At 55.4% G+C, this 25,908-nt stretch overlaps 1 protein-coding gene across 4 annotated transcripts in view; it reads left to right on the plus strand.

Annotated features, from left to right (window-relative positions):
- The window catches only part of PACSIN2 (protein kinase C and casein kinase substrate in neurons 2), a 161,526-nt gene extending 136,961 nt beyond the window's left edge, over nucleotides 1-24,565 (plus strand). For 3 of the 4 annotated variants that reach the window (XM_027854241.1, XM_027854240.1, XM_027854242.1), the window contains 8 exons: nucleotides 1,063-1,298; nucleotides 1,820-1,975; nucleotides 11,897-12,072; nucleotides 14,727-14,847; nucleotides 19,042-19,163; nucleotides 21,057-21,179; nucleotides 21,736-21,932; nucleotides 22,752-24,565. In XM_027854241.1, coding sequence (XP_027710042.1) covers nucleotides 1,063-1,298; nucleotides 1,820-1,975; nucleotides 11,897-12,072; nucleotides 14,727-14,847; nucleotides 19,042-19,163; nucleotides 21,057-21,179; nucleotides 21,736-21,932; nucleotides 22,752-22,864 — 1,244 coding nt within the window. In that variant the 3' untranslated portion in view covers nucleotides 22,865-24,565. The remainder of the gene's footprint in view (nucleotides 1-1,062; nucleotides 1,299-1,819; nucleotides 1,976-11,896; nucleotides 12,073-14,726; nucleotides 14,848-19,041; nucleotides 19,164-21,056; nucleotides 21,180-21,735; nucleotides 21,933-22,751) is intronic. The other variant, XM_027854243.1, reaches the window with a different exon arrangement.
- Nucleotides 24,566-25,908: the final 1,343 nt, after the last annotated feature.

A 25,908-nucleotide genomic window follows, 5' to 3' on the forward strand; every position in this document is an offset into this window, starting at 1 on the left:
GGCCAGCGTGGGTTTCCTGATTCTCTCCACCTTTGTTCAGCAGCGCCTGTGTAGGAGTGAAGACAGCAGGTGGTAGAAGTGATGCAAGGCTGAAGTTTTGCAGGACAAGATCTTTAATGCAGCCACGGAGCACTGCAGTACCCAGAGTCAGGAAGACCGAGCTCAGAGGCCACCCAGACACTTAGTAGCTGGTGGCCCTGGGCAAGTCACTTAACTTCCCTTTGCCTCAGTTTCCCCATCTGTAAAATAAGGATGATAGTACCTGCCTCCAAAGATTGTTGTGAGGATCTGATGACATAATAATTGTAAACCGCTTAGCACAGCGCCTGTTGGCTAATTACCGTCATGATGGAGGAAGGGGCGGGGACTAGATGGAAGACGGTGAATTGAGCTGGTTTGCCAGGGGATGAAGCTGAGGAAGGAAGGAGGGTGGCCAGTACAGGGAGTGATAGCCTGGGAGAGGACTGAGAGCTGGAAGGAAGGTTGGGAGGTCACGGTGAGGAAAGGTGGAATGCCAGATCGGGATCATCGGAGAAAGAAGCTTCAGAGCTCACAGGCGTGGATATGCCACGTTGGTGGGTGATGCCAAAGGCAGCGGGTTAGAATTCTGCCACTTGGGTCATCTGTAAAAACTGCGGCCCCTCCATTTGGGAACAGTTGCTAATTATTCCAAGCTGAAATGTGGCACCCTGTAACATCAACATTTTTCAGGCCAAGTAACTTTTTATTTTCTCCAAGTGGGGAAATGTGGCCTATTTTGCCTTCTCTCTCTCCGCCAGTCCTTTTAGAAGAGTGGCCAGTGGGAGGGGGTTTAAATTTGATTCCTTCTACCTCTCCAATTACACCCCCTCCCCCCCAAAAGCCTCAGCTCCTTTACAGTATATCTGTCTTACATTTTCACCTAGACTTCCCAAGTGGGAAGTGACCAATCAATGAGCAGCATTGGGGCCGGGGGTGGTGGGTAGATTTGTCATGAAAATGGAAGTCCAGCATCAGCCTCCATATCGGTGGTTGCCCAGGTCCTGCCACTCAGTCCCAAATGCGCTCCTCTGTTGTGTCTAGGTCCACAATACGGGACCGTCGAAAAGGCCTGGAATGCCGTCATGTCCGAAGCGGAGAAGGTGAGCGAGCTGCATCTCGAAGTGAAGGCCTCCCTGATGAATGAGGATTTTGAGAAGATCAAGAATTGGCAGAAGGAGGCATTTCATAAGCAGATGATGGGGGGATTCAAGGAGACCCGCGAGGCGGAGGATGGATTCAGGAAGGCCCAAAAGCCCTGGGCGAAGAAGCTCAAGGAGGTACCTGGCTAAGTATGGCACTGTCCTTTCTGCCTCGGGCAGGCGCTTCCTTGTGGGAGGGCTGGTTCTGGAGTGAGACGGTTCCCACTCTGGCCCATCTTCCTCTTTGCCGTGCTCATTAAAGCCATGGCGCAGGTCACTGGCAAGCTTGCTCTCGAGTAGGCCAGGAGCCCTGGGCTACATCTACTCCCTCTGCTGAGATGGTGCCACCTGGTTCTCTTGAGCAGGCTTTCCCTGTGCGTTTTGGGGCCTTCCTCCTCTTCAGACTCACCCATGGAGCCCGTCTTGCAGTGGGACATCCAGCTTTCCTCACTTCTCCTTCGGCTCTGGGCTGTGTGTCTTTCTCTCCCACCTCTTCCCTCATCTCAGATATTTTCCTGTGGAGGAAGGTCCTTTGGTTTGGGGTTGCCACGTACACGGCTGAAACATTCTTGCTTTTTTCCTTCTAGTCCACATCTTAAGTAGCCTCAGCCGGCAGCTCCTAAGTCCGAGAATATAACGCTGAGAAATGTTCCCTGTAGGTGGAGGCGTCCAAGAAGGCGTACCACGCCGCCTGCAAAGAGGAGAAGCTGGCCGTGTCCCGGGAGAGCAACAGCAAAGCAGACCCTGCGCTCAACCCAGAGCAGCTCAGGAAGCTCCAGGACAAAGTGGACAAGTGCAAGCAGGATGTGCTGAAGGTACATCCACAGGCGCAGGTAGCAGTCCCTCAGGCCACAGGCCCTTGTCAAATCTTTCTGTCTGGGTGCTTGGCGGTCATCAACACCCATCGCCATTTCCAGACAAAGGACCGAAAGAGAAGGTTGTACGAGAAGCTGTGAGTGTGTCTTGTACGGCCCGGGTCCTTCTCATGTGGCCTTCCTTCTCTTCTCTTCTGCATGTCTTCTTGCACTTTTCAGTCACACGCACGTGCGATGCGCATGCACACACACACATACAATCAACAAGCATTCATAAGGTCCTCTTTTGTGCTGGTAACTCTGTCAGGCACAGGGGATGGAGAAACCAAGGTGAACCAGTCCCTGGCCTCAAGGAGCTTACATTCTGTCAGGGGATGCAGCGTGGACACAGGAAAGCCTGGACAGCGTATGCACAGAGTCAGTCCAGAGTAGCTGGGAGTGGGGAGTAGATCAAGGAAGGCTGCCTGGAGGAGGCTTCATTTAAGCTGAGCTCAGATGGAAACCCGGGCTTCTGGGAGGCAGTTTGTGTCCCTGGGCCCTTCCCCCGGCTCTCCCCCTCATCTGTACACTGCTCCCCACCGCACTTTTTAGCTACCTCGGCTTGCTTCAAGTCCCACCTTCTGCCAGGTCCCCTCTCCCCCCCGACCCCTCCCCCACTTCACCCCGTTTCCTCCCAGATCTTCTCCCATCCATACCGCGTGTGTGTTGTACGTGCACGGTGGTTTACCTGTTGTCTCCCAGGTAGGTCTTTTTCCCTTTCTTTGTATTCCTGCTGCTTAGCGTAGTGCTTGACACATAGTAGGCACCTCACAAACGCTCATGCGCTGACTGTGCAAAGGCCTGGGGGCAGGAGGTGGGCGTCACGTCTAAGAACCCCCAGCAGGCCGGCAGGGTTGGCCCATAGAATGCATGAACGGGAGTCCCGTGCTCAGTGACCAGGGAGGTGCCCGGGGGCTGCTGGTGAAGGGGTTTTGATGTCACAAAGATGAGTTTGGTTTCTCCTGTAGGACAGGGTGCCCGACGGGGTGGGCCCTGTGCTTCAGAAATGCCACTGTGGGAGCTGTGTGGGGGATGGGCGTGGGGAGCCTGAGGAAGGGGAGGCTGCAGTGTCCAGTGCTGATGACAGGGACCTGGATTACGGTGAGGGGCGTGTAAGTAGAGAGGGTTCAGCGAAGACGGGGCCAGGATTGTGTGGCGTTCAGGAAAGTGAGCCTGGGAGGGAGGCGAGGAGTTGTATCGAGCTTGAGGTATCCAAAGGAAAGGCTGTTTGGGATGCTAGGAGGCAGGCGGCGACGTACGCAGGTGATGCTGCAGGTCAGCCGGGAGGCCGGGGTGAGCTGGACGGATCTGCGTCATCGGCGGGAGGTGCCAGGGGACCCTGCAGAAAGAGCCGAGCCTCAGGGCCCTCTCCATTAGGGAGGGGACGTGCCCTGGAGGAAGAGGCAGCAGGGGTGACTGGGAGGTAGCCGTCACACAGGAGAGAGGAGACCCAGATGGGGGGGGGGGGGGGGCCGGGGGGGGGGGGGGGGGGGAAAGGGGGCGGGGGGGGGAAGGGAGAGGGGGGCGGGGGGCGCGCATGCACACACACACACACACACACACACATGTGCGTGCACACATGCGCACACATGTGCACACGCACACGCACTCATACACCCATACGCATGCACACTCTCAGATGTGAGAATGGAAGGGAAAGGGCAGAAGGGAGAAAGGAGAAGTAGAGGGAGTGAGGTTGAGGGAGGAACTAAGGTCTGAGATTGGGGAATTGTGCTTCGCACGTCAGGGACCCTTACTCACTCTTGGCTGAATTTCATTTAATTGAAGTATTGGAGTCAGTGTCTGATCTCAAGACCTTCCACTGGACCTTCCGCGTCCTTCCCCCCTTGAGCCCCACGTGGCACCAGCCTGTGCTGTGCACGCTTGGGAGGGTCCCACGTCTGCCTTCATCCACGTAGAGAGCTCTCTCCACTGATATGTCTGGGAGCCTCTGGGCCACGAGCGTGTTTGGAGCCATCGGGAGCTGCCTCTGTACCCTCCCAAGGGGAGGACGGTATCGGGTAGCCTCCGGTGGCCTGGGAGGTCATGGCGCATTCTCTGACTGCCGCAGGCCGGGCCAGGCCTACTTCCTCATCCAGCCCTGATGTTTTATCAAGGGCTGCTTTTTACACAGAAGCCTTAGGGGGAGGATTATTTTAGACTGTTTACATCTCTTGGCTGCCCTTTCAGCAATCTGCAGTTTGAAGTCTTTGGAGATTGGGACAGTTTACAGTGTCAGCCCCGTGTCACCCCCAGAAGGCTGGGGGTGTGAAAAGTAGGGGACTCTGCTTCCGGGAGAGCCTCGAGGTCATTGACAAGGCGGCTGCATGAATTCCAGTGCAGGCTGACCCACCTTTGGTTCTGTCCGAGACCTGGGTGCCCGACCCCGCAGAGTCTGGAGAAGAAGCCGGATGTCTCTTGGGTGACATCTAGCTTTAGAGGGAAATGACAGTCCCATAGGAAGGCCCTGCCTTGTTCTGGGATGTCCTCCATGCACAGCAGCACCTGCAGCCCCTCCCCACCTAAAGGAAATGGCTTTTCCATGTGGATCCTCTGGCCAGTCTGCAGGTGACAGGAAATGCCCTTGGTGGCCTCCCTCTGTTACACCCCGCTCGATAGCGAGAGTCACATGGTCATCTGAGTTCTGTGTTGTCATCGTACCCGTTGAGGACTCTCGGATGTGCCTGACACACACCGGACGCCCCTTGTTGGAGGAGGGCCTTCGGGGCCCCATTTTACTCCACTGAATTGAATGCTTTTCAACCGGTGCCCGGTCAGCACAGAGGGATGTCGCGAGCCTGGCCTTTCGGTCTGTCAGCTGACTAAAGATGGCATCGTCCGCAGTCTGGCCGTGTCCCGTCTCATCCTCCCGTCCAGAATGTTCTCAGTGAGAGCGTGGATGACAGAGCCTCCATGGCTAGATCACTGGACCAGATCAGATGTGACGTCACCGAAGAAGTGTAAACTCTTATTTTGGGATTGGGGAAGGCTGGCCCGGGTACTCTGTCGTCTCATGGGCTTTAGGGGGGAGGTGATGGCCAAGAAAGCTGAGACCACCTTCCTCGAATCGGGAAGGGACGGTCCCCCTGTATTCAGCTCTGATTGGACCCCAGCTGCAGAATCGGGGTCAGTTCTGGGCGCAGAGTGTCCCAGGACGACAGCCAGGACGGTGAAGGGGCCCCGTGATGCTTGGTCAGCCTGGAGAAGAAAACCCCCCAGGGAGTTGGGTGGTTGAGGCCCCGGGGGCCGTCTGCAGATTCTGAGTGAGTGTGGTGGGAAGAACGCTGAGACCAAGAGCAGAACCAGGAACCTCACGTCCGGGGTGGGAGGCAGCAAGTTCAGCCTCGAGGTGAGCAAACAGTCGGGGGGCGGCGATGCACTTCCTCTGGTTGGAGGGCGTCGGAAGGAGCTGCGCACCCACCGGCGGGTTTGCCGGTCTTGTCTAGTGCTTGGGGAGCTCCCTTCCTGCTCTGAAAGTCTTGGATTCAGGACAGAAAGCAGGGGAGGCACGCAGCCTGCTCAGCGGTGTTTGCCCCCCTTATATGGCACGTTCTCTTGCACTCGTGGCCTCAAATGTCCATCTCCTCCGGCGCCGACCCGGACGGCGACTCGGCCAGTCCTGCCCCTCTCGCTGTGTTCTCCTTCCTTGGATGCTGTGTCTGCCTCCTTATTCAGCACGGCCTGGGAGAGGAGAGCCCAGGGTGGCTCCAGCATCCTCCTCCCCAAGGTTCTGCCAGTGAAGCGAGAGTCTTCAGCAGCGTGGCCCTGGGTGGCCAGATTTCTCCTTGTCAGGGCACCCTTGGATCAGGGGTTGAAAAGCCAAAGAAGCGGAGATGATCCGGGCTAGTCCCCTCAGGGGCCTGAGGCCTGGTGAGGTGAAGTCTTGTGGCCACGGTCGCCCAGGGAGGGAGGGGCGGAGCCAGGCCTCAGACCCAGGCTGCTGTGTGTGGGATTCTCTGCCGCACTGCTTTCCTCGGGTTTGCCGGCTGGGACAGCTCCGAGCCTCTTCTGGTGACCCTTCGGTAGGAAATGTCAGCGTCGTCACCCATCGCTCGTTCAGTGTCCACACGCTGTTTAAACAGGTCAGGTTGGGGCTGGTAGAGCGCTGGCCCTGGAGTCAAGGGGATCTGAGTTCAAATATGACTCGGGCCATTACTATTTGTGTGACCCTGGGCAAATCACTTCACTTCTGTCTGCCTCAGTTTCCTCATCTAGCAAACAAAGATAGTAACAGCACACCTTCCTCCCAGTCATCATCAGGGTCAGATGAGATGATATTTGTAAAGTGCTTTGCAAACCTAAAAGCAGCTCTATGAATGCACGCTATGCTTAGTGTTACTCATTTGTTCATGACTGTTATCCCTTCTGTTGTATGTCAGTAGCCTGACTGTACCAGGCAGCTGGCTCCGAAATCATGCCCTCATGAGTAACCGTCTTCATTGTCCACCACGTCCCGCCGGCGTTACCCAGTGTTGTTCCTGCCCATGAGAGCGAGGCCGCTGGTGAACGTCGGAGCCAGCCGTGTCTGGGGCGGGGGGAGGCTCTCCTCCCCTTTGCACTGAAGTGAGTCTTTAGGAAGTGTGCTGAATCTCTGGACTATGAGGGAGACGCAGAGAAAAGCCACGTCCCTGGAGAAGGGCTGGGATCGTCCTGAGATTCCGAAAGCAGAGAGAAGAGAATCTGCAAACTCCAGCTCCCCCGGCGTGACTCTATTTCCAGAATGTATTATTAATGTATTATTGTGTTTAGTGAACCCCCGGGAAAGGAGGTCACTCTCCCAGAGCCACATCCATCAGGAGCAGGTCGGAACAGATTAACCTCATGTCCTTTTCGACCTGGAGAATGCTGGAGAGGACAGTTTACCTGCCTCAAGCCCTTCTTAGCCGAGTGACTCTGGGCATGGCGTTTAATCTCTCTCCGCCTCAGTTTCCTTATCTGTCAAATGAAGACCTTAACAGCCCCTCCCTCCTCGGGTTGGTGTGTGGATCAAATGGGGTGAGAAATCTGAAGCACTTTATCCCGTTTGGAGATCACCGAATGCTGCTGTTATTACTGTTTAGATCTTAGCAAGGCAGCTGACAGGTGCTGCACAGCCCCAGGAAGCAGCTCACACTCATCCCTACGCTGTGTGTCCAGCCTCCAGCAGCCCGGGCCCCCCGGCGAGGAGCAGTGCCGCCTGCCCCGCTCTGGGGGCCCTCGGGGAGCCCTTTCTGGCCACGGCAAGTTTGTCGGTTCTTTCCCTTCGGTATGACTGAGGCTGTGTCCTTGTGGATGTGAACAATCTTAGGTGGACAGGTAGGGAGCGTCACTGTGCCCAGAGCACCAGGTCTGCAGTCAGGGAGACCCGAGTTCAAATCCTACCTCAGACACTTTCTAGCTGTGTGACCCTGGACAAGTCACATCCCTGCTGCCCATCTCGGTTTCCTCGTCTGTAAAAACGGAATAATAACAGCATCTACCTCATGGGATCGTTTGGGTCACATGGACAATACCCATAAAGCACTTAGCACAGGGCCTGGCACGTAACTGTTAAGCCATTTCTGCCGTTGCTGTTGTCGAGACATCCGACTTTCCCACATTACCAGCCACTGCAGTATTTCTAACAGTCACGGAAATGTGGTCGCAAAGAGCTAGCAGTTTTCCATGTTTTTTGGAGTAGCACACGTTCTTAAAAACCACAACAAGAGGCACGTGGTGTGAAATCCAGCCTCAGCTGACAGACCTGACAGGAGAGGAAGCCGCCCGGCCCAGCTTCCTCCGGTCAGGGGCCCGTCTGAGGAAGCTCCTCCTCTCCCAAAGAAGCACCATCAACACGGGAGACTTTACACTCATCCTCGTCAAAATTCCTCCCAGTAAATTGGGGGGATGCCCATCAGATGGGGAATGGCTGAGCAAGTTGTGGTCTGTGAATGGAATGCAATGCTATTGTGCTACAAGAAATGATGAGCAGGCAGACTGCGGAAAAACCTGGAAAGACTTGTATGGTCTGATGCTGAGTGAAGAGAGCAGAACCAGGAGAACGTCATACACGGTAACAGCCACGCTGTGTGATGACTGACTTTGATAGACTTAGCTCTTCTCAGCCATGCAAGGATCCAAGACATCTCCAAAGGCCTCGTGATGGAAAATGCCATCCACACCCAGAGAAAGAACCATGGAGTCTGAATGCAGATGGAAGCAGACTATTTGCTATTTTTTTTCTTCTATTTTGTTTTTGTTTTCTCTTTCTGGTGGTTCCTCCTATTGGTTCTAATTCTTCTTTACGACATGACTAATGTGAAAATATGTTTAATTGGAATATATTTGTAGAGCCTATATCAGATTGCGGGCTGTCTTGGGGAGGGAGGGGAAGAAAATTTAAAACTCAAAAGCCTCTGGAAGTGATTGCTGAAAACTAAAAATAAATTAAGTAACTAGATTGACAGGTCTGTGGAATGTTGAACATTCATACATATGTGTATCTGGACACACACACACACACGTGTATTTGTTAACCTAGATTTTAAAAAGAAGGAAAGAGAGGGTAGCTAGGTGGCACAGTGGATAGAGCGCTGGCCCAGGAGTCAGGAGGACCTGAGTTCAAATCTGGCCTCAGACACCTAATACTCACTAGCTGTGTGACTCTGGGCAAGTCACTTAATCCCAACTGCCTCACCAAAAAAAATGGAAAAAGAAATAAGGAAGGAAGAGTCCCACTTTGCTGTGACCGGAGGCACCACAGGATTTTCGGGACAGAGAATCCTGGTCTTCTGAGTCTGTGGCACTCGTGGCATCCCCATATGGAGAGGGCTTTACAGTTCACAAGGCATGATAGTGGCTGGTCCCACTTAACATAGAAGCGCTCTGAGGTTTGCAAAGGGCTTTCTTTGCAGTCACCCAGTAAGGTGAGTGGGATAGTGTAAGTCTCTCAGAGCCCTGGTTTCCATCTTTGTCAGCAGAGGTTGAGCACAGGTGGCTTGCCCAAGGTCTCACGAGCAGTCAGTGGTAGAGCCGGGGTTTCGGGGTTTTGTTAAGCATAGACTGTGTACAAGGCCCCAGGTTTAGCCCTAGTCATTTCGAGATGAAACCAGGCAGTCAGACTCCAAGGGAGGGGAGGGCCAGAGGCTCTGAGCAGACAGTTTTCAAAAGGAGGATTTCAGAGGATCAGCAGCGATGTGCCAGATTGCTCCAGATCTGAAATGAGAGCAGTGTAGCTGTTTAGGTTTCATCTTGCATTCAGCAAATCAGCAAAGATGTCAAAAGACAGAGATAGTCAGTGTTTGAAGGGCCCCAGAAAAGCAGGAAGGAAGAGCTGTGGTTGTCTTTGCATTCTGGGAAACAGGGATTCTGTTTTGAGCCATAGGTCCCAAGCCTCGACCTGTCCCCCAGAGGGGAAGGTCTCATACAGACCGGAGTATTCACTCACAGCAGCATTTTCTGTGGTAACAAAAAGAAAAGGCTTGAACACAACTTTAAAAATGTAAAAATCAAATGGGATGAGAGGCGGTCTACTTGTATCCAAGGATATGAGAGAGCAGTGTGGTCAGGACGCCAGAGCCGGTGAAGCCGAGCTCTCTGAGGAACACCCAGGAGCACTCCCCTGGAGCTTGGGAAAGGAGAGGAGATGAGGGAGGGCCCCTTGCAAGAGCGGGCTATAAGAAAGAGAAGATTGGCTGAATCCCGCAGAGAAGAGGTGACCACGAGGTCAGGTTCTAGGAAAAAGGTGCGTTAGGGACCAGAACCTGCATGCTGGGATACGGTGAGGGCGGTGGGGGGCCACTTTCAGTTATTCTAGAAGTGAGCAGGATATAAGGTAGGAAGTGTATCTTCTGCTGACCCTTCCCAGGTAAAAAGATGAAAAGACACCAAGTCCTGCTCCCATCAAAAGCATGATGGGGGATGGGATACACGGTGACACGTGGTCAGTGTACGAGAGACGTGACGTAGGAGAAAGAAATCGCTTCTGACTTTGGGGAGACTTGCTGGAAGTGGCTGAGTCTGAGCTGGTCCTGGAAGGACGAGTTTGAAATAACGGAGAAAGATCCTTGTAGACATAGGGAAGGTGGTGGCAGGCGGTCCGCTGGAGGGGGCATGGTTTGTCCTAGACCCCGAGACAGGGCTGCAGAGGGCCAGGTCCTCGGGTGCCCGTCAGGGCACCGGTCATTCCTGGGCTATTTCCTTTGTGTCTCTGTACCTCCAACCCTTGAAATCATCCCTTCCTGTCCACCGGGGCCAGTGCTCTCTGCACGTACCCATGATTCCCTGCCCTCCTGTCTTCCCTCACAGTGACCCCCGCCCCATCGCTCCTTACACACTGGCTCCTTCCCCACTCTTTCCAGACATGCCCCTGGAGAGCCCCCCACTAGACCTTTCTGTCCCCATCTTCCTTCCCTTTCACAGCCGCGCTCCGGGGGAAAATCTGTTTTTCTGTGACCTCATCGTTCCAGTGCATCTGCGCTCCCCCAAGTTAGCGGCGGTCTCCAGATTGCCCTCGTCTGAAGCTTTTTCTCATTTCTCCCCAGCTTTGCCTCTGCGGCTCGTGATACTGTTAAGCACCCACTTCTTCTGGCTCTCCCTCCCTCCCTCCCCGGGCTCTTCTAGCACCGCACTCTCTTGGTTCTCCTTAGGCCTCTCTGAAAGCGCCTTCTCGGCCTCCACTGCTGGCTCATTCTCCGTGGTCGCTTCCAAGGGTCCCTGAGCCTGGCCTGAGCCCCTTGATTCTGACTTGGTGAATCACCAGCTCCCGTGGGTTTAATCCCAGTCAACTCCCAGAACCACGGTTCCAGCCGCACGTTGCCATCTGCCTACCAGACACACGTCCTGCAGGCGCGCCTCAGATGCAGCCTGGCTGTGACTAAACACATGCCCTTGGGCCCCCCAGCCCATTCCTCTCCTTACCTCCCCATACTGATTAAAGGTGCTCCCGTCCTTCTAGTTTAAAACCTTCACGTCGGCCATGATCCCTCCCTGCCCCTGACCCTGCAGAGCCAGTGGATTGACTTCCCTGCACTCCCTGACAGCCGCTGGCTCAGACCTTGTCACGGCTCCTTCCAGGACTGTTCTCTAAGCCTCCGATTGAGCTCTGCCTCAACTCTCCCCCCTCCCTGCAGCTGCCCGAGTGATTCTGAAAGCCCGGAGGTGACCAGGCACCTCTCTTCCTCCATATAGTCTAGGGCTCCCTACTGCCTCCAGAATCAAACATAAAGTCCTGGTTGGCCTTTAAAGCCCTTCACAGCTGCCCCCTCCCTTTCCAAACCTGGGATCCACTCGTCCCTATTCAAGCTAGACTGATCCTCTAGCTGTCCAATCTCTCCTCTCTGGGCCTTTGCACAGGCTGTCCTCCACCCCTGGCATGCCCTCCGTCCTCCTCCTGCCTCTCAGTAGCCAGCCTCAACTTCTGCTCAAAGCCTTTTCTGACTCCCCCTGTCTTGGAGCACCCTCCCCCAACCCCACCCCCCAAAAAACCCCAACAAACTACATTATGATTATTTTGTACATCTACACACAATCACACGCACGTCTGTCTGTCTGTCTGTCTGTCACCATTATTTCACTGCTTGGCTATAAACTCCTTAAAGGGAGGGACTCTTTCTTTCACTCTGGTCTTTGTAATCCTGTTCCTGGCACAGTGCCTCGCGCACAGCAGGTGCTTAATCAGTGCATATTCGTTGACAGCCAAACCTGGATGGCCTGGTGGAATGGGAGAGAATGAGCGGCCTGAGGCTATCCCGCTTTTCTCTCTGACAGGGAGAGGTTGTTTGTAAGCACTTTGCCCTCAGGTGCCACCTAAATGCTAGCGATGGAGGAGAAGGTGCGGGGGCTGGCTCAGGGCAGGCCAGGAGGCTGCGGGCGGGATGGTGAGTCCTTTGTCATGTGTGACCGGGGCGGGCGGCTCTCTTCCAGACCAAGGAGAAGTACGAGAAGTCCCTGAAGGAGCTGGACCAGGGGACCCCCCAGTACATGGAGAACATGGAACAGGTGTTCGAGCAGTGCCAGCAGTTTGAGGAGAAACGCCTGCGCTTCTTCCGGGAGGTGATGCTGGAGATTCAGAAGCATCTCGACCTGTCCAACACTGCCAGGTAAAGCCTTCGGGCCGAGGGTCCTCAAGTGAGGTTACCATCATCTCTCCTGGCATGGCTCCGTGCAGAACAAATCTGTGTGTGGTCAGCAAGCACTCATTAAGCACCTGCTGTGTGCTGGGCTCCATGCTGAGCAGGAGCTTCCCTTGTACCAGGGGTACAAGGAAAGGCAAAAACCCTTGTCCCTGCCCTCGAGGAGCTCCCTGGCAAAGGGGGAGGCAGCTCATGCATCAAGGGAAGGTTTCTGTGACGTGGGCAGTGCCCACACCGCCATCATCACTGACACGTCCAGGGCTTGTGCCGTGCCACATCTGCATGTGAATCTTAGAAAAGCGGGCCTGGTCATAAGCTGGTCACAGGATATAGATGAGAGGCTGCAAGACAAGGAAATGGTGCGTGTGTGGGAGCACTGATCTTGGCCCAGGGCCCCCGGGGTGCGGTCCTCTACCCTGGGGGGGGCCATGCCCCATCACAGTGGGCACACACGGGGGTGCCCCCAGGGTGGGGAGGTGGTGTCGGGACCCTGGAGGGGAGGATGTGAGCCTCGGGCCCTTGTTCTCTGGGGCTCCAGGTGGGAGCTGCAGGGAGAGGGGTGTCAGCCTGGCCTGCAAACAGAATTCCTAATCGTTAGCGCCATCTGAAAGCTGAACGAGCCGTCCCAGATGGAGAAATGTCTTCACACTCAGTGCGTGACTGCCTGCCTAGGACCGTGAGGTCCTGGCGGGCAGAATCTGTATTGTCCAAGCCAAGCACACAGTCGTACCGGTAGCGGGTGCCTGGTGGGTGTTAGGTGTTCTGTCACACTGATGTGGAGGAGAACCACGTGTGGGCTCGATGGTGGCCGGGTGCCAGACCCCTGCGATCCCCTCTGACGCCACCATTTTGTCATCCTGGATTGGAGGAAGCCTGTCCACCCGGGGTCTGAGTTAGCTGAAGCTCTGGGCTTTGGAAGCAATAATACCAAAGTGCTGGGTGTGAACCCTGGTTCTGCCTGTCTGGAACCCTGGCACGTGACCCCAGATTCATCTTTAAAATGAGGAAGGGCACCAGATGGTTGCCACATCTCCCTCTAAACCCCGCTGCGATCCTCCATGCCCTGGGGCCTGACCCTGCTGGGGGCCTGCCGTTCCAGCCTTCTCTGAGTCTGCTTCCTCCAGGCAGCCCTCACCCGCTTTGGCTTCCTCCATCCGGAACATGCTCTCGTCAGACAGGACACACACGCTGTGGGACGTAGTCCCTGCTTTCTCCTCCAGGGGTCTCCTCTCTCCCAGTCGGGTGGTGGAGGGGTGGGTTAGCGCCCGGTAGAGTCCTGCTGCTAAGCCGTAGAGAGCCCAGGCAGGAGAGCCGTGTGGCTGGGGTTACAGAAGGAATGTGAGGGACAGTGAGCGGGAAATAAATGCAGATAAATTGTGGGCGCAGCATGTGGCAGCCGGGCGCGGGCGCTCCTGCGGCTCTCAGCCAGGCCCCTGCCTTCTGCCGGAAGCCTTTCCTCCTCTGCCTGGATTCTGGCGCCTTCTCCCTGCTGCTTATGTCCGGCTTACCCTGCCTGTGTCTGACACGGGCACGGTGGCTGGCAGGGAGTATAAGCTCCTCGAGGGCAGGGACCGCCTTCGGCCTTTCTTTGTATCCCCAGAGCTCAGCACGGGACCTGGCACACAGTAGGTGCCTAACAAATGCTTGTTGAGTATTGTAGTGATGGAAACATGAAAGCAGCAGCTCCAGGGATCAAAAGCTGAGGTTAAGGATCGCAGGGATTCTCCGCAGGGAGCCCTGCCCTCACGTCCTGACTATCAGATTCCCCCCGGAGGGCGGGTAGGGAATACTGCCACCTAGCAGCCAGCCCTGGGCTCGGGCGGGCGGTGCCAGGCTGCCCAGCAGTGTGCAACTCGGGACTCGGCCAGATGGGAGGGGGCGCGGGGTGCCTCCTCTGACAGGCCCTGCTTTGTCCTTGGAGTCGGAATAGGATTCTCTCGTTTAGCGGTCCCTAAAGCCTGGCTCTCATCACTTTGTGTCCTCTGAAACATGAGAAAGGCTTTTTCTGGGGTTCTTGCCCTCCTTTTTCTCCTTCAAAGCTCAGTTCGCACATGGGGTCCTCTGTAAGGCTGCTCTGACTCCTTCCTGTCACCCTCGGAGTTAGAAGGTGTCGCTCCTGAGCTTTCTGTGTGACTCGTCATAGAACTGAAAAGCTCCCTGGACAGTCACCCACAGGAGGGAGATTTGGGTCCCCAGCTTGTCCCTTACTGGCTCTGTGACTCTTGGCAAATGACGTCTCTCCTCTGGACCTGTTTCTTCATCTGTAAAATGGGCTTTTTACTATACCACCTCTTCCACGGGTCATCATAAAGTCTCTGAAAGAAGCTGTTAGTATAGCTTCTGTTCCCTTCTCTCCTAATTGCTATGAGAAGGGTTTGTGCACCTGGTTCAGTTCTGCAGATGCACCTGCGGGCAGGGCCCGGGCACAGCAGGAATGCCTGTTATCTGCCCGTGCGCAGCACAAACCGTGCTCCCCAGACGCCTGCGACTTGTTCCCTGGCTCATTTGAGCCGGCGTTTGCCTCGTAGCTGAATGGTAGGGGGCCGCGTGGCGATGTCCGCAGGCTTCGGGAAGGGGCTGCTTCTCGTAGTGACGACCCTGCCTGTTATCTCCCGGTCTAGCTACAAGAACATCTACAGAGAGCTGGAGCAGAGCATCCAGGCAGCAGACGCTGTGGAGGACCTCCGGTGGTTCCGAGCCAACCACGGCCCGGGCATGTCCATGAACTGGCCCCAGTTTGAGGTAGGCGGCCAGCCCCCCCACCCCCGGGCCTTTTCTTTCACCCTTGTTCTGGGAAGGAAGGGGCGGCCAGAGTGGGGCTGTGCACTTCGTTGCAGAGAGACCGTCTTCAGCTAGCCCACGGTTGGCGCAGTGATGTCAGTGAAGACTGACAGGGCGGGGGGCGTGAATCGTCTCTGGAATCATTTGGCCCTAGCAATGGGCAGAAAGAACTGTACATTAAGCTGGGACAGCGGTCCAGGGCCCGGCAGGCTGGGCTGGATGGACAGCGTCCACAGCTGAAGAGACTGTGAACATTTATTCTGGAGGAGCAGAGACCCTGGGGGAGACCCTGGGGACACAGCGATCAGAACAGTAATGTGTGGGTGGGAGGCAGAGGGGCCAGGGCTGGGCTCTGCCTCCTACTGGAGCTGTCCAGCACCGCAGCCAGACACCAGATGCCTGGGGGAGCTAAGGAGAGGGCCAGGTGGGGCTGCAGTAGTGAAGGACTCTTCCTACCCTTAGGCTGTATTGTGACCAACATCGCTCGTGCGGGAAAGGTTGCTTAGTTAGATAGGATGTAGTAACAAAAGTGAGTTGGTGCTCTGCAGGCCTGGGGCACGTGTGCTGACTGCAGTCACAGGCCCTGTGTTCCAAGGCCTCTGCTGATACTGCCCGAGTGACCCTGAGCCTTGGTTTTCCTTCTCTGTAAAATGGAGGCTTGGAGGCCCCTAGATCTGTGCTCTGCTCTGGGATCCTAAATAATAAAAAGTTCTGTGGGCCTTGCCCTGAACTCCATGGTTTCATCGGAGCAAGAATCCAGGTTTGCCAGCATGGCTCCTGGAAGGGGGTGGGGACTTTGAGCTTAAGGGGCCATTTTTCTCCCGTTTTACAATTCCCTTAAAGATCTCGGATGTTTTCTTGGTGAGTGATGATACAGGTTAATCAGCTTTGTCCTCAATCAGCCTGGCTCTTCTTGCTTTCCTTTAATTGTTGAAATTTGACAGAGATCTTGGCAAATAGAATTCTCCTTTTTTTTTAAATTTTTTTTTATTTTTAGGCAACGGGGGTTAAGTGACTTGCCCAGGGTCACACAGCTAGTAGGTGTCAAGTGTTTGGTCTGAGGCCAGATTTGAACTCAGGTCCTCCTGACTTCAGGGCCGGTGCTCTAAGTTCTCTTTCTTCTGAAATGGATACGAGGTGCTCTGTGGGTGGAGAGGTGGCCTCTGCAGGCTATGGACCTGTGGTCCAGCCCCAGAACTCCCTGCTAGCCCCTCCGAAGGGAGCTGGATCATAGCGGCCTGCTCCAGCTTGAACAGCTATGCTTACCGGGCGACTCTGTGGGCCTGCGGTCACTTCTTTGTGGAATGAGGCAATTGGGCCCTTTGAATCTCAGTATGGAGCCTGGGAAATATCTGTCTTCATCTGTCTGTGGAGTTGTTAGTTGTTTTTTTGTTTTTACCAGCAAAGACAGTGAAGTTTCTCAGGAATAACTCCACTTTGGAGACGCCCTGATAACCCTGGCAGACTGTCTGTACTTTGGAGCCCCATAACCTGGCTTGGCTGGAAGCAGCCGTGCTGGATGTAACCATAGCCGGGTGTGTCCTGACTCATGCCCAGGGGACGGGCAGAGAATCCATAAATTCACCTGCCAGAGATTCCTGCTCCTCCCCACCTGCTGCATTTTAGTGATGCTCCAGGGAAATGGGTGAGAGAAACCATTTCTGCCGCCCGGGGCCCTGCTAGGAAGGCTGCTGAGTTAGGAACCCCCATGGGGTGACCTTCCTCTGAACGGGGTCAGCGTCCTCGCCTGCCCGAGCCTGCCACGAGCTCCTGGTGCTCCCCACTGAAACTTGCTGGGCAGAGGAAGACTGGGCAGCCAGGCCCTGCCCGCTCTCTGGGCATTCAGCAGCTTCTTCTCCCCATTAACTTGGGACAAGGAGCCAGGGCCATACACCATGGCCAGCCCTGGGGACTGCTGGAGCCGGGGGGCGCTAGCTAGTGATGTCCTGGGGAGGCTGCCCTGCCCGAGGGAGGAGGGAGGGAGGCCCTGTGAGCCGCCTCCATTCAGGTTTCAGTCTTTTCTAATGAAATGATCTTGCCTTTTATGCTTTCCGTGTCCCAAGGATGAAGTAAGTTCTACTTTATTGTTAGTGTTCATGCGTGCCTTCGGCCTGCACCTCGTTTGAGCGGGAGCAGCTCCTGTTCTTGTTTACCAAATCCCAGCATGCACCTTGGCTCTCAGGTGGCTTCTCTGAGTCAAGGTCAGTGGACAGATGAGTCAGAGCAGACTGCATGTAGCACCCGGCCAGGTTGTACTCGACAGAAAACTGGAGAAAGTAAAATTCGTGCAGAACACCTTTTTCCCCTGAAAAATGGAGTCCTAGCTGCCTCCTTCATGTCTCCTGCAGGGGGGTTATACTACCCCTCGTCCCCCCGCGCACGCGCACGCGCATACACACACACACACACATCACCTGTTTCTAGTGCAGTAAAGAGTAAACAAGGCAGAGAGACACAAGCCTGCCAGAGCTCCAGCATAGGATCCAGATGAAAACCCAGCCATTCCTAGGGCCAGTGGAAAAAGCAAAGAGGGAAAGTGGTCAGAAGCTCGTCATCCTGCCTCCTCAGTGAGCTGCTCAGCTCCCGTTTTGGTCGGCAGCCTGAGGTTGCTTTCACACAGCTTGGTGGGGTGAGCCAGACTGCCATCAGACCAGCTTTCCTACAGGCGCGTGACCCTCATGAACATAGTTTGAAGTCCTTCCTGGAAATGGTGGCTGGCCTTATCTTGAGGTAAAGAGACCCAGCCTGGCCTTTCTCAGGCCTCGGGGCAGCCTCCTAAACCCCACCTTCGGCCTGCGGAGGCCTGGGCCGAGCTCTGAGCTTCCAAAGTCTCTTTTGGTCAGGGACCCCTTTACGGGCTGGGGAAGCTCAGGACGCCTTCCCAAAATCGTGTTGTAAAGAATGGGAGGAGATGCTTGGTTTCAGTTAGAGATTAGTGGAGACAGAGCTGTCCTTTTCTCCTGTCGATGTTGATGAGAGTCTGGGAGGCCCAGGTGAAGAGCCCTATCCGAGGGTCTCTCCAGGCCCCTCCTCTTGCTGACACGGTGGGGGTTCATGCATGTGACTGTCCCCTCGTCTCTGCTGTGTATCCGTGTTGTCTGCGCCTCTGAACACGCATGCTCTCTCCTGCATGGACGCTGTTTCCTTCTGCCTGGCATGCCTGGCTCCTGATCAGGGCCTGGCATGTAGTAGGGGCTTCATAGAGGCTTATTGCTTGGTTGCTGTATATACGAAAGGGTGGGCTGGGCTCGGTGGACGTGCAGTCACTGTCCAAAAGAGGAAGGCCTGTCTGCGTGGCCTTGGGCTTGGCCCCATCCCCTGAACGTACACATGGCGGGGTCTTCTTGGTGTTTAGAATGAAGCCTTTGTTTACTTGTAGAGCGCAAGCAGAAGCAGGGAGTCTAGTCTCCTGCCCTCTTTTGGGGGGCTCCCGCCATCAGCTATATGCTCTGTAAACCTGGAGGCCTCAGGGGGCTGAAGGGAGGGGTCAGAGCTGTCTTCTCATCCTGGGAGAAACCCCTCCCCAGGCTGGGGGTGAACTCATCTGCATGAAGAGTCTGGAAACTGCCAGTGGGGGGACCAGTGGGACTGAACCCAGGACTAGCAGATGCTGAGGCTGGCTGTCCGTCTCATTGCCTCTCTAGAAATTGTTGTTGACAGTGACGGTAACATTAGGCCGAGGAACAGAAAGGAGAGAATGGTTGTTCTGTGATGGAGGGGGGCCCGTCCCTCCCTCTGTGGGATTTCTTGTCCCCCGAGACACGCCCCGCATCTCCTCCTGGGAGGGCCAGTCCACAGGGCCTGAGACTCGCCCTTGAGCCCTTATTTAGCCTCTGAGCGTCCCCAGGACATCACCTGGATGCCCCTCAGAAGATTGCTTATGTATGAAAGGGACGTCAGAGGGTCAGGTAAGGTCACTTGATATCCTGTTGCACCCAGAGAGCCTTGTTTTCCTTCTCTGTGGAATGGGCGCTGCTTGGCTGGCCCGTCCATCCTGGCAGGGAGCTCTTGGTAAGCCCTGAAGTGCTGTAGGGTGACGGCTGTTCTGTGGTGATAAGGGACAGAAGGGAAACTGAGGACAAGGTGGGGGGGGCAGACGTCCAACGTCTCCTTTTTATACGTTTCTCCTTTCCCCCTGCTCTGCTCGTCGTCCAGGAGTGGTCCGCGGATCTGAACCGGACGCTGAGCAGGCGAGAGAAGAAGAAGGCTTCGGACGGCGTGACTCTAACGGGGATCAGCCAGACGGGCGACCAGGCCCTGCCCAGCAAGCATAGCAGGTGAGCAGCAGTGTGGGCGCTGGACCGCCAGACACGAGCAGAGGAGGTGACGGGCAGTGCGGCTGCACAGGGCCTGGCGGTCTCCGTGCTCACTGGGATGCCGAGAGCACGCCAGGGTGGCCTTTGGGGTCCAGGCCCGGGCCAAACACCCGAAGGGCCTTCGCCGTCTGCCCGCCGCCCCTTCCTGGGGCGGGGGGGGGGGGCGGGGCCACTGTTTCCTGTGGCCATTTCTGGGGCCTCATCCACTTGACTGGTCTGTGGGATGATGGGATCTTTCAGGCAGCTTCACTCGCTTCCCCACTGCTGCCTCTGGACGTTCCTCACTTCAGACATGAGTCAGCGACTTGGCCGGGGTAGGAAGTCGGCCTTGCCTGGTGTCCAGCCTTGAGCCTCCTACAGATGGGAGCTGACTGTCCCAAAGCGTCCCGTACCCTGAGAATAGCGGAGCATGTGCTGGGGGCAGTCCGCGCTCTCATGCTCTTGGGAGGACTGTGCCTGCCCCCCAGCCTAGGCCCCACTGGGCCTCAGGGAGCTCTGACAGTGACTCCCACGCAGAGGGCTGAGAAGCCCCTTCCTTCAGCCCCTGCTGGCAGGTGGCACTGTGGATAGCTGCCAGGCACCGGGAGCTTTCTGGGCCCACTGGGGGCAAAGTCCAGCGTCAGTCCACTTCTGCACTTTTCCATTCATACTAGGTACAAGGCACTAGAGATGTGAAAAATTTTAAACATGGGGTCTTCCCTGCCCTTAAGAGGCTCCCAGTGTCAGGGGGGAAGGGGGGATATGACGGGAGCCAGCTGGAAGGAGTGGCCCAGAGGGAAGGGCGTCCCCGCATTGGCCAGGGCAAAGATGATTCCTGCAGACGTAGGTGCCGTGGTGCTGGAGCTTAGGGGCTCTCCCAAGGAATCTGGCTGTGGCCAGCTCCTCAGCTCCACGAAGCGTCTGGTGATAAGCTACTCCCAGCCCGGGGGTGGCACTTGTCTACAGGAGCCAGGCCTTGGGCACTTAGTGACAAGGGCCTGCTTTCCCAGGTTCTCTTCCTGTCAAATATGATTGTAACTGGGTTTGTGTGCCTCAGAGGAAGGGCAGCCCCGTGCCCAGGATATCCAAGAGAGCGTGAGGGCACTGGCGTCTGAGCTGCTCAGGGCCCTGTGGTCACCCAGTGGGAAGGGCTGGGCATTAGTTCGCAAGGGTTTGACCAGAGCTTCTGCTTGGCTCTTCCAGACAGACTCAGCTGGGGAGTGGGTGGTGATTGGGCCCACCTCCTGTCTGAATGGGTCCCCAGGCGGGACGGGCTTTCAGCAAAGGGCTGGATAACACCTCCTGCTGAGGCACAGCCGACCCTCAGATGGGGGGCTCTGCCTGGCCAGCCAAAAGTCTGCCACACTCAGATGCCCCAAATACTGCCGGCTGGGTTAGTCCCTCACCAAAGATAGCCTTTATCACATCCGCAGCTGGAGTAAAAGAAAGCCAGCCCCTCCCGGCCGTGGCCAGGTGTCTTTCTCCTGCGCCCCCGTGCGTCCCCACCTCTGGGATGGGACAGTCACCTTCAGCGATGCCGAGCCCTGCCCCTGCCCCATGAGGCCTGCCCTTCCCCGGGGGACTGTGCTCTGGGCCCTCTCAGAAGCTGCTGCCGCTCCTGTAGCCCAGGCCGGAGGTGGAAGGGGTGCCACCGAGGGCTGCTCTGGCCCGTCAGCCCCGCTCTGGGAGTGCGCAGACAGGCCGGTCTCCTTGTGCAGGACGGAGGTTTCCCTGAGAGCGAAGTCAGGAGCCCCAAGCACGTGGCCAGCCCCTGGCCGCCCTCCCCTCCTCCGCCCAGCCTGGCGCGGCCAGGGACATCTGTGCGCTGCCTCCCACGAGGTGGGGTCATTCTGCTGCTTTTTCTTTCCCACATAGTAACCTTAGTGTCCAGAGTGACACAGTACAGTCAGTGCAGTCACACTCCAGTTACAACCCCTTTGAGGACGAAGACGACACGGAGAGCACTGTCAGTGAGAAGGAGGACAATAAGCCGAAAAAGTTGGTGAAAGAGTTTGCCGTTCTGTCTTCCTCCTCGCTCTGTCGCGCTCTTTCCACTCAGGGCTTCCCAGGGCGGGGCGTGGCGGCACTCCCCTGCATGAAGACCTGAACGCAGACTCACTCTCGCGCACCTAACGTCTCTCTCTTCCTCTGTTCTCGGTCGGCCCCCGGGGGCCCGCGCTGGCTAACACCGTCGGGGTGCTTCCTCCTCGTCCTCCTTTTAACCACGTTTTAGACGCTAGGCTGTCCCGTGCCCAGAGAGGGTGACCACTCTGCTGGGCATTATCTGCTGCAGCTTGGCTTTCCCAGTGGTCTCTGCTCAGAGAGGGACTGAAGGTGCTGTCAGGCCCTCGCTCTGTCCCTGGGCTCCCATCGTGAATGTGGCTTGGGTGTCCTGCTGTCCCTCCCCTCCAGGCTACCACGAGGGCCATAGAGGGCACGCCCCACCCCGCGTCCAAGCTCTGGGGCTGCCCTGGCAGCGGGCGGGGGCTCTGGTCACTCACCGCAGGTCTGCCGGCCCTGGAACGAGGAGAAGTAATCGCACGTCTCTTTTCAGTGTCAGCAGCTATGAGAAAACCCAGAGTTACCAGACCGAGTGGTCTGACGAGGAAGCCAATAATCCATTCTCCTCCACGGATGCAAATGGGGACTCCAACCCATTTGATGAAGACGCCACCTGTGCGACCGAGGTGCGGGTGCGAGCCCTCTATGACTACGAGGGCCAGGAACACGATGAGCTGAGTTTCAAAGCCGGTACGTTGACTTCCATCTCCATGGTCAAGGACGTACCAGCCGGGTGGCGTGACCGGGGCAGAGCTGATGCGGTGCAGAAGCTGCTTTTTAAACGGCCTCAGAGATCATATTGCTAATTTGGAAAATCTTTCTCTTCCCTAACTCTGACATCCTTCGGCCGTCTCTTGGAATATGACTCTTGGTCTTGTAGATTTGTGTCATTGTGCTGCATACATACCGGATGTCAGGTTTTATCAGCTTTTTGAGGCAAAGAGTTTTTTTTCCAACTTAATTTGCCTCCCTTTCCTGAATCTGGTGGCTCAGTGGTTACAGCGCTAAGCCTGGAGTCAGGAAAACACCTGAATTCAAATCCAGCCTTCAACCCGAGCTGTGTGACCCTAGGCAAGTCACTTAACCTGTGTTTGCCTCAGTTTTCTCAGCTGTAAAAGGGGCTCATAACGGCATCAGACCCCCCCATAGCTATGGAGATTAAAGGAGATAGTGACTGTAAAGTGCTAGCCCAGCGCGTGGCACACAGTAGGTGCTCTAGAAATGTGTGTCCCCCTCCCCCTCACTTGCTGCGTTAGGTTCATTCCTGCACTTTCATTGGAGGTCTCTCACTTCTCTCGTTCGGTTCAGGATCCTCCGCTGAGCCTTCCCTGTCACTGATGTGACTGTTTCTGTGTAGGCCACGTGTCCGTGGGGAACTGACGGGGACCCTTGGACTCAGTGACGGCCTCCTGGAGAGAGCCCCAGGCCCACTCCTCGTCGCCTCCAGCTCTCCTCAGCTGCTCGCCTCAGCTGCTCACCCCCAGTCTTTCTTTGCCTTGTTTCTCCCAGGGGACGAGCTGACCAAAATCGAGGATGAAGATGAGCAAGGCTGGTGCAAAGGACGTTTGGACGGCGGCCAGGTCGGCTTGTACCCAGCGAATTACGTCGAAGCGATTCAGTGACCCGGCAGGAAGCCATCCCCGACGTGCTGCCCCCACAGACGTGTGTGTGCGTGTGCGTGTGTATGTGTGCGTGCGCGCGCGTCTGCATCCGTGCCGGCGGACACACACGTGGTGTGGAGAACGTCCATATTTCTTTTCTTGCACAGGATGATGGTTCTGTTGCTTTGGGCTTCAGGGGCGTGTGCCCTTGGAGACAGACGAGTTGGTCACGTCACTGGGGGTTTGTGAGACCCTCTTCCTGATGCAGATCTGGAGGTCTGAGTGTGAAAGGCAGTACAACCAAGAAATACCCAGAGTCCTTTTCTCCCTGGCTAGCTTTCTTATCATGGATTCCAATAATCCTTCCCACATCTTTCTCTCTTTTCTTTCTCCAATTGAATGGTGGGTTCAGCTGATTATTTTTTTGTTTAATTGATTATTTTCCTATGTCATCTGCATCTCAAATTAAAAACTTACAGTTCATTTTCTTAGTGATACTTTTGAGATGTGTTTTATTTCAAGGCCCTGTACAGTTAGACTTTTTTATACACCTTTTTGTCCTCCTGTTCACTTCTACTTAAATTATGGCACCAGTCCCCGAACGCTGATCTCAAGTCGAGGAGGGCCCCGTGTCTGTGCGTGTCGTGCTGCTGCAGAGCGGCTGCAGGTGTAGGCGACATCTGTCGCAGTGGATCATGGGAAGATCAGAAAATATTATGTTTGCCTCTATCGTGAACGCGCTTGATGCATTTTTGGCATTTAGGTGTGAGTTTCCAAAATAGTCTTAAGTAGCACTCAAAAATTCAGAGTATTTCAGAGCTGTTTCCTCTATCGGATTGCTTCAGACTCCACTCTTTGCAAGTTGATCAACAATTTTGTCAGTGATTTGGAAGGTTAAAAGGATGAACACTAACTTTTCCAGAAAATGCAACTGTAAAATCAATTGAGAAACTTTTTATTAGCCTCTGTGTCATGTCTCCGTGTATATGTGTGTATATAATTTGATATTCAGAAAATCTAAAGAGCATGTCTACTGTTTTAAAATTAGCTGGAAGACTTTTGACTGTGGAGCTGATTTTGAGACTGCTTGACGACTGTTAAATTAAGGCATATTTAAATCTGCTCGGTGGTCCCTACGAGTTCCACCCTACTGTAGTGGACGTGGCCGCTGATCACGACCCCCAAAAGAGGGATCAGTGGAGTCCAGGAATCGGTCGGGGCTTCCGCTGCAGACTAGCAGCAGTCCCTCCGTGGGTTCTCATAGCGGAACACTGTAAAAACTTGCTCCGTCTTGTTAGCGGTTACAGAGTACACGTGTCTCTAACGTTGTACCCAAACTGTCCGTTTGCGATCAGTGGAAAACTAGGTCTTCCCCACAGCCAAGGAGTCAGTCATTGCCAGGTAAGTGGCCATGCTCCTGTGCAGGAAGCGGCGCTGGCATTACTTTTGGGGGGGAGGGAGAAAGTCTTTATTTTGTGTAACTAAAATACTGTAGGCATTGCTTAGCTATGCTCTTTGCTTTAGGAAATCATAGGTTATATATTCATGGAACATTTCCCACGAGTCTCAGTAGTTTGCTTGGAGTGGATGTATCTGTCATGAAAACTTACCATCATAATTCTTCATCCACAAGCTAAAGATTTGCCAAAATATTGTCAAAACCTCAGTTTTGGAGTCTCTTTGAAATGCGTATTTTAGAAAACCAATAAACTATTAATCTCATGAGTGTGAGAATCCCCTTTTTCTCGCGCCTTGGGTTTGCTCTTACCTGGTTGGTTTACATATTCACCTCACTGGGGAGAAATGGCGGGGAATACTCCCCACTACAGACAGGCCTCCCACTAGTAGAGGCGGGGCTCATGAGGGTGTCTGGGATGGGGCTGGGTGAAGAGCCACGTGTTCCAGAGGGAGGTGGTGGGCCTGCTGTCCCCTGCCCGGGCCGGTTCCATCTAGAATAGGGCCAGGGCTTCAGCAGTGTTAGGGGAGCCGGTTCTCAGTGCGGGCCAGCGGATGGACGGAGCACGAGAACGAGGAGAAGGGAGAGCTGAGAAGTGCGTCCCCTGTGGAAGCAGCCTCCCAGAGGGTGCAGCAGAAAGGCCGGCAAGACTGGCGGCAGGAGTGGGTCAAGTGGAGTGGGACAGGCGAAGAGAACTGCAGGGGAGACTCGGAGGCAGTCTGCTCTGGCCTAGCCAGCGATCAGTGGGATGACTCGGGGGGATATGAGTGTGTTCGTCGTCATGGTGGTAGTGGTGGGCAACAGACAAATTGGAATGCTTATCATTTCCGAGAGCTGTGGTTGCCAGGCAAGGGCCCCAGGGGGCGGGGGGATGCCCTGAGTCACTTCCACTCTGGGGTAGGCGGTGGGGCAGCCAGGCCCCCTCCGCCTCCCTCACCCCACATAGCCAGCCTTGTCATGCTTCCTCCAGAAACACTTTTTTGTGTGGCCAGGAGGTGCCATCCTCTGGCCTCCTCCACACAGCTGCAAAGTGCACGTCTGACCGTGTCACTGCCCTCCTCAGGCTGCTCCAGCGGGGGGGCTTGCCGCCTCTGGGACACAACGTCAATTCGCCCTTTTAGCTTTTCCAGTCCCTTCACACTAGCCTCATCATACGTGAAATCGTACATCCTTACAGTCTGGACCAATTGACCTCTGTGCCTCACCTGTGGAGTTCCATCTGTTGTCTCTGGTCCTTTTCACTGCCAACCCTGGCCCCCCAGCCTGGAATGTACTCCCTCTGCCTCTACCCTGGCCTCTGGATGCAAAAGTAAGAAAAATGGGTTGAAATTTCCATGGATTGGATTTCAGCTTGATGTTAGGAAAGGTTCTAAATAAGAGCTATTCGAAAGCAGAATGGGCAGTTTTGAGGAGCCCACTCCTGGGTCACTGGAGGCCTCTGGGCAAAGGCGGGATGACCACTTGGGGATTTTGTTAGAAGGGATTCCTGTCTAGACAGCCAGAATTTGGCCAGTGAGCCCCACCCCACCGCCAGGTCCTTTCTGCCCCAGGCGCCTTCCAGTCCACTTCAACAGGGCCCGACCACGCCTATTGCTTGAGCCCACATAGG

The sequence above is a fragment of the Vombatus ursinus genome, unplaced genomic scaffold, assembly GCF_900497805.2.
Source record: "Vombatus ursinus unplaced genomic scaffold, bare-nosed wombat genome assembly UNPS02010394.1, whole genome shotgun sequence".
Lineage (NCBI taxonomy): Eukaryota > Metazoa > Chordata > Mammalia > Diprotodontia > Vombatidae > Vombatus > Vombatus ursinus.